Consider the following 18,029-nt stretch of genomic DNA (forward strand, 5'->3'; position numbering starts at 1 on the left):
CTGAGCAGGTGCCTCTTGATACCAGAGTTGACCCCGCAGACAGTAGCCGCCGTGTCTGTCCATTGACTGACGACTTCTAAGACCTGGTAGATGGCGCTGCAAAACACCTTCCAGTAGTTCCCCCGCTCCAAACAAACCGTGATGGTGACAGCGAATCCACTAACAATACTTGGTCTGACTTACTTGGTCATCTAACTGGTGGCTGGCTGCCTGTGCCTATTTTGTGAACCACCAGGAATGTGCAACCAGGCAGAGTGGTAAAAATATGGTTATGGTCTGCAAGGATGTTATTAGGTTTATGCTTCTGCTCCTCCCGAAGGTTCTCTAGACTACATTCACCACTCTCATTGGTATTGTGGTATACATCAAGCACATCTGCAAAAAGTGCCTGTAGAAGAGAGCTAGCGACATCTTCATCAGGCTCTTGACTTTGCTTATCGCGTTGCAATGCTGTCTTACAGACTGACAGAGGTCGGTGTCCAGCACCGATGCACATGGCCGCTTCGGTGCAGCGAAGTGTCGCTGACCGCGGACACACAGAAGCCGAAACTGCCGCAGGCTGCAGCTGCGACTCTCGTTGCTGGGCCGGGAGGGTTCGGTTGGGCATTGCAATGGTGTGCAGAGATGAATAGACGAAGGCCAAATCAGCTGCTGCTGGTGCAATACGCGGTGGTGGTGGTGGCATTCGCATAAAAAGTCAAATTTCATTATGATAAAATTTCAATTTAAAGAAGCAAATTGCAAATTTTACCAACTTCATTATATCGAGTTTTAACTGTAAAATACAAAGTTTCCTTTTATGCCTTTGTGTTTTTTTTTTTTTTTTACAACACTAATGCTTTGTGGAACCTATGTTCTCTGTATACAATGCCTAAGAAGACATACCTGGTACTGTGACAAATGGGCTGCATAACAAGCCATCAGCAGAGGAGACTCGGTTATTGGACGATCCATTTGATGGTGCAGGTTCACAAGGGTAACATCCTCCTGAAGAACATACAAGATCACTTTTATCAAAACTGCCTGCAGAGCAAATTAACTTAAACATAAACATTTCTTTTTTGGTTTATGGCACAAAGTTGTAATGAGAGCTGTGTATAAGGTTCTTTTGTTATACACATTTTAATAAGAGTTTATCTTTAGCAACAAGTCCTGAAGTAGAAGCCCAAACAAAATCGGTATCTAATATCAAAGGTGAAGACATCAAACCTGTGATGACACAGCTGACAGAAAAGAGGTGCTTGACACAGAGTTGGAGTCAGCCTCAGGGTCCTGCTCCTTGGCATGGCGCCTCCGGTCAAGACTGGAGCTGGCCGAAGATGAGCCCCGCACACAAAATGACCGGCGCCTCCTGTCCGAGTTTTGATCACCGTCATCTTGTAAACGCCCAGCAGCAGCCCCATCTTCATCAGCAGAGAAGAATGCTTCTGAGGAGTGCGTGGAGTCTGTTGACACCGCACGCCGCACAGCTGAGCCATTGCTACGTCTACGATCAATCGCATCATCAGCTGCCTCTCGGGAACGGCTGTCAGGCCTGCAAATCAAGTGCATTAGGAAACTGCCGGTTGTACTCTACATAATATGACCACTACACCAATAGGGGATATTCAAAATGTCAAGTGCCATCTATCAACTTGCTGCAAAGCGTTATCTTCCATCTTGGTGATGCTGCGGTAAAACAAAGCTTCTTGCCCAAGAGTGTGGCTACCACCTATAGCTGCTACTTTCATCCTTTTTCTATGGTGCCCTCCCACAGCCATTTGCTGCTATAAGTAAAGAAAAATGATCCGCGGCAAAGCCAGCAAATACCTAAGGTTGTTTGTTTTCAGCAGTGGAGACAACAAAATGAGCAAATAAAGTGAAACACAGATGCTAAACAGAGACCGATGCAACTAATGTCGTGGATCGAGTGCTCCTGAATCTCATTCTCTCGTGCCCTTACTGCGAAAAATTATTTTTGCGTTAATGCATTAGCATTCTTTGGGTACTTCCCACACTTTTCAGGGGGCTATCTAGATACATTTGTTTGTGCGTTTGTACCTCACCGTTTTCCTGCCTACTTGGGTCACTGGGCAGATTGTGGTCGAACGGGTAGTGCATCAGGCTGCTGTGCTGAGGTAATATAATTCCAAGTAAAGCATGGCAGCAACTTGAGTCAATGAGTACACGGCTATTTTTATATGTGCTGCTCCTCAACGAACCTCTTCATGACGACATGGGTCACAGTAGACATGGGACTGGGCAGGCATCACCACTGTTCAACAAAACTCTTTGACACAGATTTGGAGCACTGGATAGGTGCCAGTTAGTCTAGGCTGAGGGAACAGGGTTCGAGACCAACCGTGGTCTCACTCTGAGTGGACCACTGCTGGAAGTGGCTATTGTTAATGCATTAACATTCTTAGGCCACTTCATGCACTTTCCAGGGGCTATCTATGTATGTATCTATGTACGTTTGTATTTAACCGGTTTTATGCCCTGCTTTACTGGGTAGTCAGCAGCAATGGGTAGCACATTGGGCAGCTGTGCTGAGATAACAGGATTCGAAACCAACCATCAGACCAACTTTGGTCACTGAGTATGTAGTAATGTATATGTGGGAGGCGGTGCAAAGAGGTAGCTGCCGTGACCACAGTTTATTTAGGCCAGTCAGTTATGGTGAGGCGGGATCTCAGGAGCTGCAGCTACCACGACTGCAAAAAGAAAATATGTGCAAAAGGTGTGCATATAAAAAAAAAGAGAAACTGTGAGACTATATGCATGAGTGGCAATCTCTAGCGTCCATTAAGAAATCCAGGTAAGTTTTGCATTGTTGATGTCTATGCACCTAATGCGGTGTGACTCAGCAAGCAGAATTGAGGCTTATTGGCTGGTTCTTGACGCATGCCGAGAGTTCAGGCCATTGAGGAGTTATGGAAAGCGGATGCTATTGTGATTGGTAGTGTCAGGTTCACGGAATCCGAGAGATTTACCAGGCAGCACCGGCAGCATAGGTTGTGAGCGAGGCACAGTCACAGTGATGCTGTAACGCGAAATCATGACCTGCCGCAAGTTCTAGTAGATACCCAAGTGTGGTCGAAGTCGGACCTCTGAAAGAAGACCGTTTGGCAGCTTGCAACTCCTGTGGAGATAGCGCAAGTGTTGGTCACTGAAGTAACCAGATGGCAGCACTGCTCCTACAAAACTTCAGTAGACCATGCATCCGCAGAAGGCGCAAGTGCAGAACATTGGAAGGCTCACCTGCTGCTGCTTGTGGTGAAATCTCAAATGCCGATAGCATTAGGGCTTGTGGGGATGCGCGACCCTCGCGCCTCCCCTGATGTTTTCCCGCATAGTGCGTCTCCTGTAGTGCGGCTTCGCCGCACACGCGGCGGTCCGAGTGGTACAGGCGCAGTGCGAGAGATGGCGCTAGTGTTGTGCGCCGCGAGGTTACTTGGGCGCCGAAAGGAAGGCGCTTGCTCTCTTGGGTTCCAGACAGCGAGCGGGACAGACGTGCTTGCACGTGCAGCAACCCTCTTCCCCGGCGGGTCGCCGAAGCAGCGCGGACATCCCCCGCGCGCGGCGACCGATGCATCTGCGAGACCGCCTCGCGTGGCCGCCTTCGAACGCGCCACGATTCGCGTGACTATACACGCGAACGACCAGGCGTTGGGATCCAGCATGGGGCGAACATATTCGCTCGCTTCCGGTCGCGGTAAGTCGGACTTCTAGATTTGTCGCGCGCCCATCGGCATGTTTTGTGGATAGCATCTCGGCTAGCAGGCATTGATGTATGAAAGGTGCAATAAGTGCCCTTGTGATTGTTTGCACTACTGTGTTGTCGTTCCTTTGTCCCAAGAGTACGGTGCGAGATATCCCGTATCAGACCCCACAGGCTGCAGTGGTCACTGAAGGCATTGCGACATTTCTGCGTAGTGGAGCCGGTGGGAGAGCCTCTCAATTGGTAATGAGTGAAGTGCCCATGAACAGAAGGCGGATAGCTTGTGGGAACGTTCCAAGGAAGGAGAGTGGCGGGTCACAGAGTAACTGAAAGCACTTGCATTTGGCCAAGTGAATTCTTTGGATAGAGTCATCTCACAGCCGCATTTGAGATGGGGTGGAGGCTCATGGACTGAGTAGAAGTTTGACGCTGGGGCCGGCATGTGCCGTAGATCGGCACAGGTGGATGCAGGCGACGTTGGACGTGAAGATGCAGAATGACGCAACAGTTAAAATGGCGAGAGCTGTTGTGACTGAGCACTCAAGGTGAAGTAGCCAACAAGGACAACTGCCTGCAAATCCTCGTAGAAGTCAGGGGTGGGGATTGGCAACCAGAGCCTGGAACCTTGTTGAGATGGAAGTGGCTATCCAGCTGGATGAACCAAATGCACAGCCTGTCAATGTAGAATTCCTGCACACCCCACAACGGCGCGAGGTCGTGTGAGGCCACATCACTCACATCGGTAGAATTGGTGCACTGACACTGGCATGGCTGGGCTCAGTTGTCTGGGTCATGTGAGTCCCCAATCTACTAGTTACATGGTCCCTTATGAAAGTAATGCACATTTTCTGGGAAAAATAGATTTATTGATCGGACCTGTACAAACGGTTAAAATTCTTCAAAATATTCTCCCCCTGCATCAAAACATTTGCGGAGACGTGGCTGCCACGTCTGGAAGGTACCCTGAAAGTCCTCGAAAGGAATGTCTCTCAGGAACACTGTAACATGCTTTTGGATGTTTTCCACAGACTCTCGATGCTTTCCTTTCAGTGCTCTCTTCACTCAGGGAAACAAAGAAAAGTCACACGGAGCCAAGTCGGGACTGTAAGAGGGATGGGGGAGCACCGGGGTGTTGCTCCGGGCCAGGAAGTTGGCAACAATGAAGGACGTGTGGCTGGGGCCATTGTCATGCTGGAGTTTCACCGTGTCTTTGATGTAATCCCTCACGCGCATGACCCGGTGCGTAAATCTCTTGAGTAGCTTTTCAAAATGCAGCCGGTGTTACGCTTGAGGACTTTTTAACACTATGGGAAGCCTATTTTAATAGTACCTTTATTTGCTTTGACAAACAGCTTTTCTTACAATAATGCAGTATTTTCATCGGTTCGTGTATTGCGCCGCTGCTGTGCAACATATTCGTATCTAGTGTTGATCGCCTGCTTGATGAGGCTTTTAAACGGGACAGCACTTTAAATATTTTAAAAGTTTTTAGATACATGGACGACTTCTTAATCCTTTTTAACAGGCAAGGCTCATTGAAGTGCTGCGATGATATTTTAAACATTTTTAGGGACAATGGCAAAGGGCTTTCGTTTACGCATGAAGTGCCACAGCATAACACCCTGCAGATTTTAGATTTAAGACTAACCTTTCATGACGGGCAAGCTTGCTGGCAATATTTTTCACGTGCCAAGAAAGGGTTGCTGCCGTATAATTCATGTAATTCCAAAATTGTCAAGCGTGGAATTGCTATGCTCTGCTTGGAGTCTGCCAATAACATGCCGGTAAGACAGCATCTTCAATGACGGCGAGAGGGTGTGCACAGGTAGCAGGTTGGTCGGCAACAGGAGACAGGAAAAGCTTGCCAGCACCGCAGTCAACAGTGGCACCGCACTGTTGTAGGAAATCGAGGCCAAGAATTACATTGTGAGTAGATTGAGCAATTACTGCAAATTCGGCTTGATACACGTTATTGGAGAAATAAAGGTTCGCAGTGCACACACCAATAGATTGGAGCAACTTTCCAGTTACAGCACGAAATGCATTAGCGTTATCCCAGCAAAACATCACTTTATGGCCTAGTCGGGTTTTGAAATCCAGGCTGATAATGGAGACACTCACTCCTGTGTCCACTAAGGCCAACGTAGCAACACTGTCCACTAAAACACGAATCTTGTTATGACACATGGTGACTGGCGGAGGCATAGGGGCGTGTAGTTGATGATGACTGGCGACCTCACCTCCATTGGTCACGACGCCTAGTTTCCCAGCGGCGATGACGTGAGACGTCGTGGAAATGGAGAACTGCACTGCCGTGAAGGCGGTGGCGTCAAGCTCCGCACAGAAGCTGGTGAGTCGCTACGGTAATTCGTCTGGTGGTTTGTCCTGCTATCAGAGTCAGAAGGCAAGCATGTCCCGTCGCCGTGCCGACTGCTACACCGATAAAATTTGTGCTGTCGCTCTTGAGAAACTGCAGGTAGTCTGGGTGAGTAACCGTCGTGGAAGTGATAACTGGGATGTGTGTTCATAGTGAGACTTGGCACTCTTGAATGAGAAGCGAAGTTGTAGGCATCTACGGAGGCAGCATTGATGGATGTCTCACGGAAGTTGTATTGAGACAAGGACTCTCGAGCCCGCAAAGTCAACAGGGAAGCCGCCTCACGTCGGTCAAGCTCTTCGCGCACCACTTGCCGAATAACTGATGCAAGGTCGGATGGAACTGAGACCACGTCAACACTGGCGACATTAGCTACGTTGGCCAGGCAGCTGAACTTCGGTGTGATATGCCAAGTTTTCAAGGCTTCAAATGTACGGTAGTGCTGAATGACATCACTTACGGAGTCCAGACTGTTTTTTCCAATGAGGAACTGGTACACGCCCTCAGTGATTCCTTTTAAAAGATGACCAACTTTGTCCTCTGCTTTCATTTGAGGGTCCAGGGCCTTGCACAACTTCAGCACTTCCTCGATGCACGTCGTGCAAGTTTCACCGGGAACTTAGGCTGGCTGCATTAGGGTTTGCTCTGCGCGCTTCTCTTTAGCTGCTGGATCTTCGAAGCACTGCCTGATTTCGTCTACGAACTATTCCCACGTTTCATGCTTTCTTCCGTGGTTTTCAAGCCACACAGACGCAGTTCCCTCGAGGAAGAAGGCAACGTTGGTAATCTGGGCGGTGGCGTTCCAGCCATTGAACCGAATTGCACGTTGGTAAAACCTGAGCCATATGTTCATGTCTTCCCCGCTTTTTCCGGTGAAGGTTCGTGGTTCGATGTAGAGCTGCCATGAGTAGCTGGAAGAAGGTGGTGCATTGTCACCGTCAGAAGCCATCTGTGGTGGCAGACCAGCAATTTGGCGACTTCGGCGAAGCTCCACCGATTGCACTTCTGCGGGCGGTTTGTCATCATTCTTCGGGGGCGCCGTTGTTTTACCACGCACCGTCCACCAAAACTGTTACGATGGGGTGCATTTATTTAGAGATGAATTGATGAAAAGGGGCCACGCCGGCACCTAGCCGCTGTAAAAACAACCGCACTTTGTTCTTCTCCTCTTCCGTTCTCTCTGCAGCTTTGTATTGCATTCAATCTTTATATTGTGGCAACAGACGCTGTGTATAATTGAAACTGGGACACCTCAGGAAAAAGCAAGCCTTTACTTTAAAAGAATATGTCATTTCTACTACATAAACTACAAGAATTCTCACAACAACACAAAGTTGTATGCACACGCTAGCAGTGCACAACTAGCACAACTGCCAACAACAGGAATGAGCGACGGGAAACCCTATGCGACAGATGTTGGCGGCGGCGCTGCAATTGCATGGGGTGGCATCCAAGTACCGAACCTTTCCACACTTTTGACCTCACAGCAATGCATCGGGTGTGCCACCCCTGTACACAATATCCCTTTCCAGTATACTGTAATGTTACTAAGCTAATTTGTGGCAGCAAATGAAGTTTGCTGTTCTTTAATCACTGGATTAAGGCAATTGCTGCATTTTAGAGTCCTGAATAGCCACACAACAATCATCACCGAACTTCATATCATACAGCCGCCTTGTTATATATTGTTGCAAAAATGACCAAAGCAGCCACTGTTTCCAGATGACTATGCATTTTGAATATCCCATATCAGTCCCACTAAGATCACAGCATTCTTTATGAGCTCTCAGAAAGGACATGCCCACATACATAGTAAGGATCTAAAAATGGGAGATAAGGTTTAGTAGTAGGGTAGGCCTCTATGGCATGAGCAAAAGTTTGCTCTAGCAGGGCTATTGCATCCCTTTTTGTAAAGCAGCACACTTTAAAGCCCTGACAAGCACACACCGCTTTGTCATCATTTCGTGTGTTTCTGTATTTCCAGGCGTGCTGCTTTAGCCAAATCAAAAATAAGTTCATGAGCACTTGCTAAGCAACTGCCTCTTTATACCGTAGATACTTGAAAGCTGTAAGAAGCACATCTAGGAAATAAAGCAGACATACCCGTCACATGCCGAAGTGGAACGGGCAAAGCTAACGGCAGCTGGCTGGCGATGCGCTGGGCTGCTGTGCTGGCGGAACACAGAGTGGCGTGATTCTTCTTCTCCCTGCCCGGCATCACCCTGACAAGAACAAGTTAACCACATTGCGAATGTGAGAGGTGCAACCTCTGGTCCCAACAGCTGTATGCATTATTTTATGCAATAAAACTCTTGTTAATTTAGGCGTATTTGGCCACCCATCAGTTAATTCAGATATTGGTTATTCCACAGGCAATTTTCAGCCCAATTTTCACGAGAAAAACAAAGAAAGGGGGGAGGGACATGTGTTAGAATCTGGCAAATGCTGTAATCACTGTATTCAAAGGGGCTGGTTGGTTCACCACTGGAATAAAACAGAAACAGCATTATACAGGACGAGTGAGTAAAGAGTGTACGACAGCACTCTGTCCTGTGCTCTTTACTCACTCGTCCTGTATTGTGCTGTTTCTGTTTTATATCGTAATCAGACATTGTGAGTTATGACTAGTGCTTGAAAATCTTCCTAAGGCAGGCCGAAAATGGACGTTTTTGATGAGAGATGATGTGTGCACAACACATTCCCTGTCCCCTAAGCTCCACCAGGATAGATGCTGCTAATAAATAGGTCGCAATTGGGGTGACTATTGAAGTCACGCAAGCACATTCTCACTGTTCCCGTTCGATTATTTGGTAAAGGATAATTTTATTATCTATATAACAGAAGCTCGGGCCCGTAGAAATGCATGGGCACCGGCCAGAACTTTCAATGACGATCGAATTAACCAAGAATTCCAATTAAACCAGACTCTAATTAATGCAAACCTACTGCATTACTCTAGTGAAGTAATATGGCAAGCAAAGCCTGCTAAAAAGCTTTTTATGGCAATTGTGTAGTAACAAGAAACAATATATATATATATATATATATGTCTTGAAATTTAATTACAGTTTTTAGTGCCAAGCATTTACAGAAGAAACAGATGGCCAAAAAGAAGTCAGTGGCTACACATAGATAACTTTTAGCAGAGAATGCAATACTTATGCAGACTGCCCTAATTTGAAACTGAAGGCTGTCTTCGAAACTTCTACCAGTACAAATAATTCTTTGCAGTTGTTTGTTCATGGTCTCCGCAATGGGCATAATATTGAACAAACGATCTTGCAATTCAGAGGTGTTCTGCAGTGGGAATTACCACGATGCCTGCGTGCATTGCAGAATGCTAAAAGGCGCTATTGTAAATGAGCGCAGATGTATTAAATCACACTTACTTGAAGTTATAATCAAAAATTTTTTTATTGTGATAGCGATTATATGGACACTACAAGCACATTTTTTTTATCACCATTGCTGTAATCTTCCGTATAAACTCCGAGGGTGATGACACTGTTGCTGTGTGTCGTACGCTGCATGTGCAAGTAAAAGCACACGAGGGTAGCCGACGATCACGCCTCAATGTGGCACGCGTGAATGAAAAAAGCAGAAAGCAAGCGCACCATTTTCTGTCACGCGAAAGGCTGTGGGGGGATAGGAGGGAAGAAGGAGGAGGGGGGAGGCATTCTGCTCTGGCAGCAACAGTGCATTTTTCAACCGGGCGCAAGGGAAACTGATGTTCACAGCTCAATCTCGCACGCCATATATAGAGGCAAGCGGAGAGGCAGCGCTAGAGAGAGGGGAGGTGGTTTCGACTCCACCACCAAGTGTGTACTTTGTAATGCCAGGAATGGTCGTGCATGCCGTATCTTGAAGATGATCTGCAGATGACTCATACTTTTATGCACGCGAGGCTGTGTGCTCGCCACTCTTGCGTTGAAGCGGTAAACTGCGCGAAGGTCACTTCGCTCACTGCTGCTGCCGCATTGCTCACAATAGCGCTTTGATAGCGAGTGTCTGCGCTCATCGAGTGTGATGTGTTCATGTTTGCTTGTGTGCGCTGACACCATATGCTTGTTAATTCAGTTAGTAAGTGAATGTTTCCAAGCTTATTCGTCCGATAGAACTACTATCCTTACTTCGCATAGCTGTGCATTAATTTGCTATCGCAATGGATGCTTCGTCTTGCGGGAGAACCTGCGACTTCTTTTTTTCATGCCAAGCAAAGGTGCCCTCTCCCTTCTTCCCACCTTGCATTAGATTTGTTACTACACTATGTTATTGCAAATGCAGTACATGGACATCAGTGATTCTGTTAGGTGTCTCACACTCTGCAGAAAAACAATTGAAGGGGCTTGCTGCGCAAGCTGTGCTGCAAAAGTCCTGCCTGCATGTGGTACAAACAGTGGTGGTCCAGTCAGTTTAGAATTTGTAGCAACTTTTGGAGCAGGAAAAATGTCATTCTGGAGCAGTTTAGGAGCAGCCACACCAGCCTTTGGAACAGTTTCGGGAGAAGAAAAATTTGTCTTTTTGGAACACTTGGAGTAGTACAGCAATAATCTGAAGCCATTTGGCAAAGCTTGTTATTACTGCATAATCAGTAAGTGCTGCTCAAGAGTGAAGAAAGACACAAAGCCAACAGCGACGAACTAAGCTTGCCTTCCCACGGACGGTATTCCATGCACAGTATGTTGCAAACATTTTAGCGCAACAGCATTAAGGGGCCTGTGTCACAAAAAATCCGATCAGACCTCGCATGGCAAAAAATTATTCCGAACCACATCCATGCAGGCCCTCCACGTGGCGCAAGGTGTTACTGAACTAATTGAATTCTCAAAGAAAAATACGTCAGAAAAATCGTAATGTATGACCTGAACTCAATCTACAGACATGATAGTGTAAGAGTTTAATTTGAATATACCAGGAAACATAATTCTGTTACGTGGAAACTCAAACACATATCCTTTTCCCAAGCGGCGCGGCCCACTCAGTTCCTTGGAAGAATACCATTGCGCTCGGCTCCACGCATCCGCAAGAAAGCGGCGGTTGCTGCGAAGCGTGACAAGCAGTCAGGGATCTTTGGAATTTATCGCGTTTCACTCTTAAAGGCGAAGCTTGAGCAGCCTCAAAATTTCTTTAATTGGGTAGGCAAATAAAAAATTTGGAGGCCGCTTAAGCTTCAAATATGGAAAAAAAAAGGTATTCGCACACAGACGTGATTACACACGAATCAGTCACGTGACATGTGACGTGTTCAGATCACATTGCAGAGCAGATGGAGCAGCTCTCACAAGGGCAAAGGTGATGGAGCAAATGCAACCAAGCCAAAAATCCCAACAGTGATTTAGCTTTCCGCCGTATTGTGAAGCACTTTGTGCTGTCTGAGGGAGCACTGTGGGCATGGGTGACACTTGATCAGGTGCTGGGCTCGAATTGCAATGTTCTCCAACATGTGAATATAGCTCTCTCTTTAGAATCTGCTGTGCTAGGACAGCTTTTCAGCACAGCTTATGGTGATCCAAGTTCTAGTTTGCCAGTTCATTGTGTACTATTCCCTAACTACTAAATGCAAAATGGCGACCCGTAAAAAGGAGGATAATGGGATAGTCGATGGAGGGGAGAAGGGAGCTTCAATATGCCGGGGTGGAGAGCGAGTGACGTTGCCCTGCCCATTTTATTTATAGGATAATTAAATATTGGATGGCATACTTTCCCTTGATGCGTAGCTTCACGAAAGCACGTGTCACACTGCTGTGAAGCCACACCTCAAGGCAAATTCACATATAACCCGCACTACGACATTACTGCTACATCAAAAAATATGTTTGATGCAGGTTATACGCGAACGTCCCATTTTTCGGACTCACTAGGGGCTCAGAAGGGTTTGGGTGCGAGTAAGTTGGTACGGGTCATTCATCTTAAACAGCACACACACACAAAAAAAGAAACACGGAAGAGGTAGAGCATGAGACCAGCACTGACTGCCAACATGTTTACTGAAGCCTGCCCCCATATATATAACAAATATATACTATTCCCAACGGGCTGAAAGAGAGAAAGGAAGAAAGGGATGGTGAGTCATCATCAATCAACTCTTGTAGCACATGCATCACAAACGTATAACAATGTATATATGAGATTGTCACAGTCTTGTTTATGCCCTTTACCACTTCGCACAGTTTTTTGAGTGAACGCACCTCTTGCAATAAAACTTCCATCAAGGATGACAGCAGTTGTGCTGGATAGCCATTTGCTTTAAGCCGATGGACCCGGCTAGCGAAGCTGCTGGGTGTCAAGTGGGGGCAAGAGTGGACAGCATTTCTGAGAGACCCTAGGGCTATGGAGCACTTCACCACTTTTAAATGATTGGAAGTGGAGGGGGGCGGTGTTTCTTCTAATATGGGGCATACATCCAACACATGTGCCTCTCCTCGAGGTGTAGTCAAGGAAGTGGATTTCGACTTCATCAGGGAATTCCCTTGTAAACGTGTACCCTCAAGAAATGCTCCTGAATTTTTCAAAACTTGGTCGAACAGAGCTGTGGTTTCATTTGAGTGGGCAGAAAGGATCACCAAAAAATTGTCACCGTAATGGGACCTTTCACTCAACCTGCACTGCTGAGGTTATCCTGGTGGAGAGGAGACTATCATAGTGTGCCAACAATAAATCACTCATTATGGATGCAATGCAAGAGCCTACGAATATCACGTTTTTTTGCACATAGAACTCTTCATTATGTAACACAATGGTGGATCTTAGGTAGATCTGCAGCAGATCCAGGAAATTGGCGCCGTTGATACAACTGCATTCTGGAACCGTACCTTGCCTATCGCCTCAATGCCTTCTAGCACAATGACGGTGAGGTGATCTTCAGGTAGGGAATATTACAAATCCTTGATGTCTACCAAAATGCCTGTGTTCTTTTGAGGCTTGAGTCTTTCAGGAACTGAACTACCACTGTGGAGTTGTGTGCCAAGAACGGTTCTTTGATAGGCAGCTGCTTCAGACCTTGCAGAGAAGGTATGACCCAAGGCACTTCTGCCAAGTGCCCACTTCTGAGACAGACTCTGAAGGGGTCGCACATCTTGTGAGTTTTCTTAATAAAAAAATTCGCAGTTCCGTCCGAAAGACGAAGCCCCCGATTGCAATAGCAAATCAGTAGATAGCTGTACGATGTAAGGATAGTAGTTTTATTGACCGTATAAAGTTGTAAACATTCGCTTACTAACTGAACAATGATAGAATATGTAGGTGTAACTCAACGAGGATGTAGAAAGAAACAGACACACAGAGACAGTGCTGTCTTCGCATGTCTGCTTCTTTGTATGTCCTTGTTCAGTCATGCTTACCCATTCTATCATGGACTCAGACCAACTAGCCCTTCAATGTGTTTTAATTAAATTAACCAGCATGGTGTCATGTGCACACAGGTAACCATGACCACATCTTGCTCAATGACAGTGGAAACTATCTGAGAAAACTTTGGAGTTAGGAATCACGGCAGGAAATGCAAACCAATTGACCTCCGTGCATCTGCTGCTTCAATGTGAACGAAATGTCAAAAGCACAGCGCTTACAAAACTAGCAGCACTACGTGCACTCTGAAACATCGCAGATTGCATTGAAGATGAGGCCTGCATGAGTGCGTACTTTAGCCACATTCGTGGACCACTTTCAAGACACACAAGCACCGGCAACGCATTCTTACGGCGTCCACCAAAGGAGTCTACTATGGCATCCACGGTTTGCGTGGCCAACACCGTAGTAGACGCCGCGGTTGTGTCCACTCTGTATAGAGTGGCGGGTGAGGAGGACGTCGAGGCACCAGAGCAGCTGTTGAAGAAGATTGCCCCTCCTCCCTGCCTTGCACACCATAGGAGAGGGCATGCATTTGGGCCACGTTCCTCGCGCGCGTGCCAAATTGAACGGCATTTGCCGGCTCACCCTCACATGCTTTCACTCATGTGGAACCTCAAGGCGATGGTGAGGACGACAGCAGAAATGTGCCTGGAGTGTCCGTATAATTGCTATCGCAATAAAATGCAGAAAGGCATATTTCCTTGGAGTGCTTCAGAGAATTCAGAGAAGTTGTCTAGTGTGCAAAGCACTCCAAGTAAATGTGCCTCTCTGCTCTAAAAAAAATTTTTAAAAATGTCTGCCTTCATTTCACCCTGTTAAAGAACATGTACAACAAAGCTGTTGCCGAAGTTAGACAAGCGTAACCGACATTGACAAGCACCACCAGCACAAGTGACGTACGTCCTGCACAGATGCACATGTGTGGAATTGCAGCATACACCCTCATTCTTCCAGGCTCGCCGCCAAGCGCAAGTGCATCATTGAACTAATTAAAGATTTCAAAGTTGCGTGAGAGAATTCATTAAGTACGACTTACACACAAGCTGCAGAAATTATAGCTTCAGATTGTAATTTGAATATACGAGAAATCATATTTTAGATACACAGAAACCCAAAGACTAGTCATTTTCCAGGCAATGTTTGAAGTCTGCCTGGGTGGCCACAGTCACTGGGTGGGGTCCTCTTTTTGGGTGAGCACAGGATGTCTCCACGAAAAATCCTGACAAACAAGAAGCCAACAGCTTCGCTGTAAAACATGGCACCGAACAGCAAGAAGCTTGGTAGCAAACGTTGAAGGAGCTAGGCCTAGCATTGCCACTGTGGTGGCTATATACGGCTGCAAGCGGTTTAGCGTGCGAGGGTGCGGTTCAAGGTGGTTACATAATGAACATGGCAGCAGTCGCGCCTACGATTAATGCTGTTTCGGACCTACAGTCATGACAAAAAGTCCGGAAAATCAGATGACAAAGGTTTTTTTTTTGCATCCGAAAGTTCGGACGTTCTTGTACATTTACTTTATGGAGGACACAGCAGCATAGTGAGGTGCCCGAATTATCGGGCGTCGGAAAATTGGGCGTCGAGAAATCGGTCGTTGACTGTATACTATGCTGAAATAAATATTTCTGCTGTAAATATACACATTTGCATTGGACTGTTCTGTATTCAATTCAATATTTGAGGCTTACTATCTGTATTCTAAAACAGTTGACACCAGCCCACCTCTTAAAATAACATATAGGTCACTGTGTGCAAGACCACAGCATCAGTGGTATAATGATTTCAAGTTCTTCTTTACTGACATGCTGAAGGGCATCGTGAAGATGTTACAGCCAAGGAAAATGTAAGCTCCATACACTAGTTTTGTGCACTGCTATTCAGGTGCTGATACTGGAAGTTATTTGCTATCACAACAGCTGGCAGAGAATAAGTGCTGAATTAAATATGTTTTTCCATCATAGTCTGTAGGAAAGTGCTGCTGAACTTGCATAAAAATTTATAATATTGTTAAGGGATTGAGGGAATAAACACCAAAGACCATTTACCGTGCATTTTTATAAAAAACATTTGCAGTGTAGGCTAGCTCAGCCGACAACTTGAGACCCAGGAGCAGTTTGTCTTCGTTGGGGAGCCCGCGCACATCATCCATAAGAAACACACAATATGCATGTGGCAATATATATTGTATAAAATTGCATAAAGATCATAAAATTGGAGGACGCTTAAGCTTCGCCTTCAAGAGTGGAACGCGACAGCGTTCCCGTCGACCCGCCAAGGAGTGTAAGACAGTGGGCTACGGTGCAGCGACTATGCGCCCCGCATCGGACGCGGTGAGCGTCGAGCAGCGCTGCGTTCGGCGCGGCAACGAAATGTGCGCCTGAGTAAGCGACGCACGCCTGAGCCTTACAAACAGCTCGTTTCTAAGGCAACACCGCATTCACTAGAGACGCTTTTGTACCGCTTTGAAGCATCGAACTCGTGGCTGAGTGGTAGCGCCTCCGTCTCACATTCCGGAGACCCTGGTTCGATTCCCACCCAGCCCATCTTGCAAGTTGTTTTTTATTCATGAAGTGCCTGCTGGGATTTATCGCTCACGGCCAACGACGCCGACGCCGACGACACCGGCTTTTCTGCGACACGAGCTCCTTAACGCTGTCGCGTTAAAAACATGTGCTTGTGTAACACGGCAACATACCGCAGGTGAGCTATCTGTCGCATCATCAGAGCCAAAGAAGAAGCAACCGCCTAGACAGCCACAGCGACCTCCAGCACGGTTGTCTCCCCACAGGAACCAAAGCCGGTGTGTTGTTTTGTCATGTGCTCGAAGGAAGCCCTCCTGGCTGTTTTGAGGCAGCAGCCCCTGTGCCCAGTTGTCCATCACAAGAGGCCCAAACTCCAGCTTGCCAGTCTGAAACAGAATTCAAAAGTAAGTGTAGGCCACAATGCCACGTGACCCTTAAACACTAATGGTAACATAACTGTGATCAATTTGCAAGTATTGTACAGTGGAACCCTCGTTATGCAATTTTGCAATGCCCCGGATTTAGTGACGGATTAGTGCAGCTTCAGCAAACTCTCCACAGAGACAACGCATTAAAGGCTGGGCCTTGCCAAACTTCTTTTGAAGTCAGAAAAGACATTTGAAATTAAATTACGCTATTTCATATATACAGTAATCCCTCGTTATAACGAAATTGCTTTATTCGAAATTTCTTCCAGTCCCGACCCCAATGCATGCATTTTAAGCCGCATTACTCAATGTGCACGAAGTGCTTGACCCGTTTGGAGCAAAGTGGCAAGTGGAGGCATCGCCGTCGCTGAGCGGTGGCAACCCTTTTGGGCATGCGGTGTCAAATTAATACTGCCGACGAATTAGTCTCATGCATGCAGAGAACAGGCCACAAAAGTACTAAACCCACGACTCATGACCACCTAGTGACGGATACCAAGCGAGTGCTGACTGTTCCCAGCTGTTTACTGCGGAGCAAACGGAAGCTGTCAAATTCCATAGTGCAATGCGCCCGAGTCGTTAATCTCTGCTGCAATCACATCGCTGGTGTCTCCCGTTATAGAATCCACACGTGAATGAAGTTTTCTCGAAGCTTTGTGATGTCAGAAAACCGCGGTCTCTTGGATGCCGAAAAGTGGCGAAAAGATGGCGGGCAGACTTATGCCATAGCATTCCATGGGGGTGCACTCGATGAGCAAAGTTTTACCACTCTAATGAGCACTTTGCGTCAAGGTTGGAGAGGCACTCAGAATTGGCTAAGAAACAGCCTACACCAGAATCTGAGAGATCACCAGCCTTTATAACAAAATATTCTAATGCCCTCCCAAACATAAACATCCTACGAAAATACCACCCAATATAATCAGTAACGAGTGTCTGAGAAAAATGTTCCCAGTGGTACCAAGAGTGACCTTTTGCCGCAATAGAAAATTTAAAGAGATTTTAGTGCATGCAAAAAAGTGAGCCAACATCATTCCCCTGTAATAAAAGCATGCTGCCCCCCCAGATGCAAGACCTGCAGACACCTTCAAAGTGACATTAAAATCAAAAGCACCGCAAATAGCTATACACACGAAGTGAAAGCTAGCTTTGCTAGTATTAGTTCTGATGTGATTTATATGCTTGAATGTCCCTTCTGTAAGAAACAATATACTAGTGAAATGGGACAAGCAATGAACATCATGTTAAACGGGCATCACATAGACACAGCTAAAAAGCTTCCCAAAGCCATCTCGAAGCATTTCAGCCAACCAGGTCATAACATTGATGAACTTCAACTCTACATCCTAAAGTCAAATTCCTGTTCTGCATGAGACAGAAAATACAGAGAATCACAACTCATCCAAAAGTTCAAGACTTTGCAACCAGTAGACATAAATGTTTCAAATGGAGCTTTAGAATCTATTTGCTACACTAAATTTCACCCTATAGGCAACAGCACTTAGTTATTTTTCATTGGGCTGTTTAGTGTTTCTTTTATTTTTTTTCTTCTGCCCTCCTTTTTCTTTATATTTTGAATCCATTTTAGCAATTTTTTTTTTTCACAAGCACCATTTTTTACCCTTCTGTTATTCTCTCTTTCAGAGAGGCACTAG

At 46.3% G+C, this 18,029-nt stretch overlaps 1 protein-coding gene across 4 annotated transcripts in view; it reads right to left on the bottom strand.

Moving 5' to 3' along the window:
* tweek (transmembrane protein KIAA1109 homolog tweek) overlaps nt 1-18,029 on the bottom strand; it is a 576,634-nt gene that overhangs the window by 342,424 nt on the left and 216,181 nt on the right. For all 4 annotated transcript variants that reach the window (XM_070534911.1, XM_070534912.1, XM_070534910.1 and 1 more), the window contains 4 exons: nt 16,120-16,332; nt 8,181-8,299; nt 1,210-1,534; nt 886-987 (listed from right to left, as the gene is read on the bottom strand). In XM_070534911.1, coding sequence (XP_070391012.1) covers nt 886-987; nt 1,210-1,534; nt 8,181-8,299; nt 16,120-16,332 — 759 coding nt within the window. The remainder of the gene's footprint in view (nt 1-885; nt 988-1,209; nt 1,535-8,180; nt 8,300-16,119; nt 16,333-18,029) is intronic.

This window comes from Dermacentor albipictus, chromosome 3 (assembly GCF_038994185.2).
Source record: "Dermacentor albipictus isolate Rhodes 1998 colony chromosome 3, USDA_Dalb.pri_finalv2, whole genome shotgun sequence".
Taxonomy (NCBI): Eukaryota; Metazoa; Arthropoda; class Arachnida; order Ixodida; family Ixodidae; genus Dermacentor; species Dermacentor albipictus.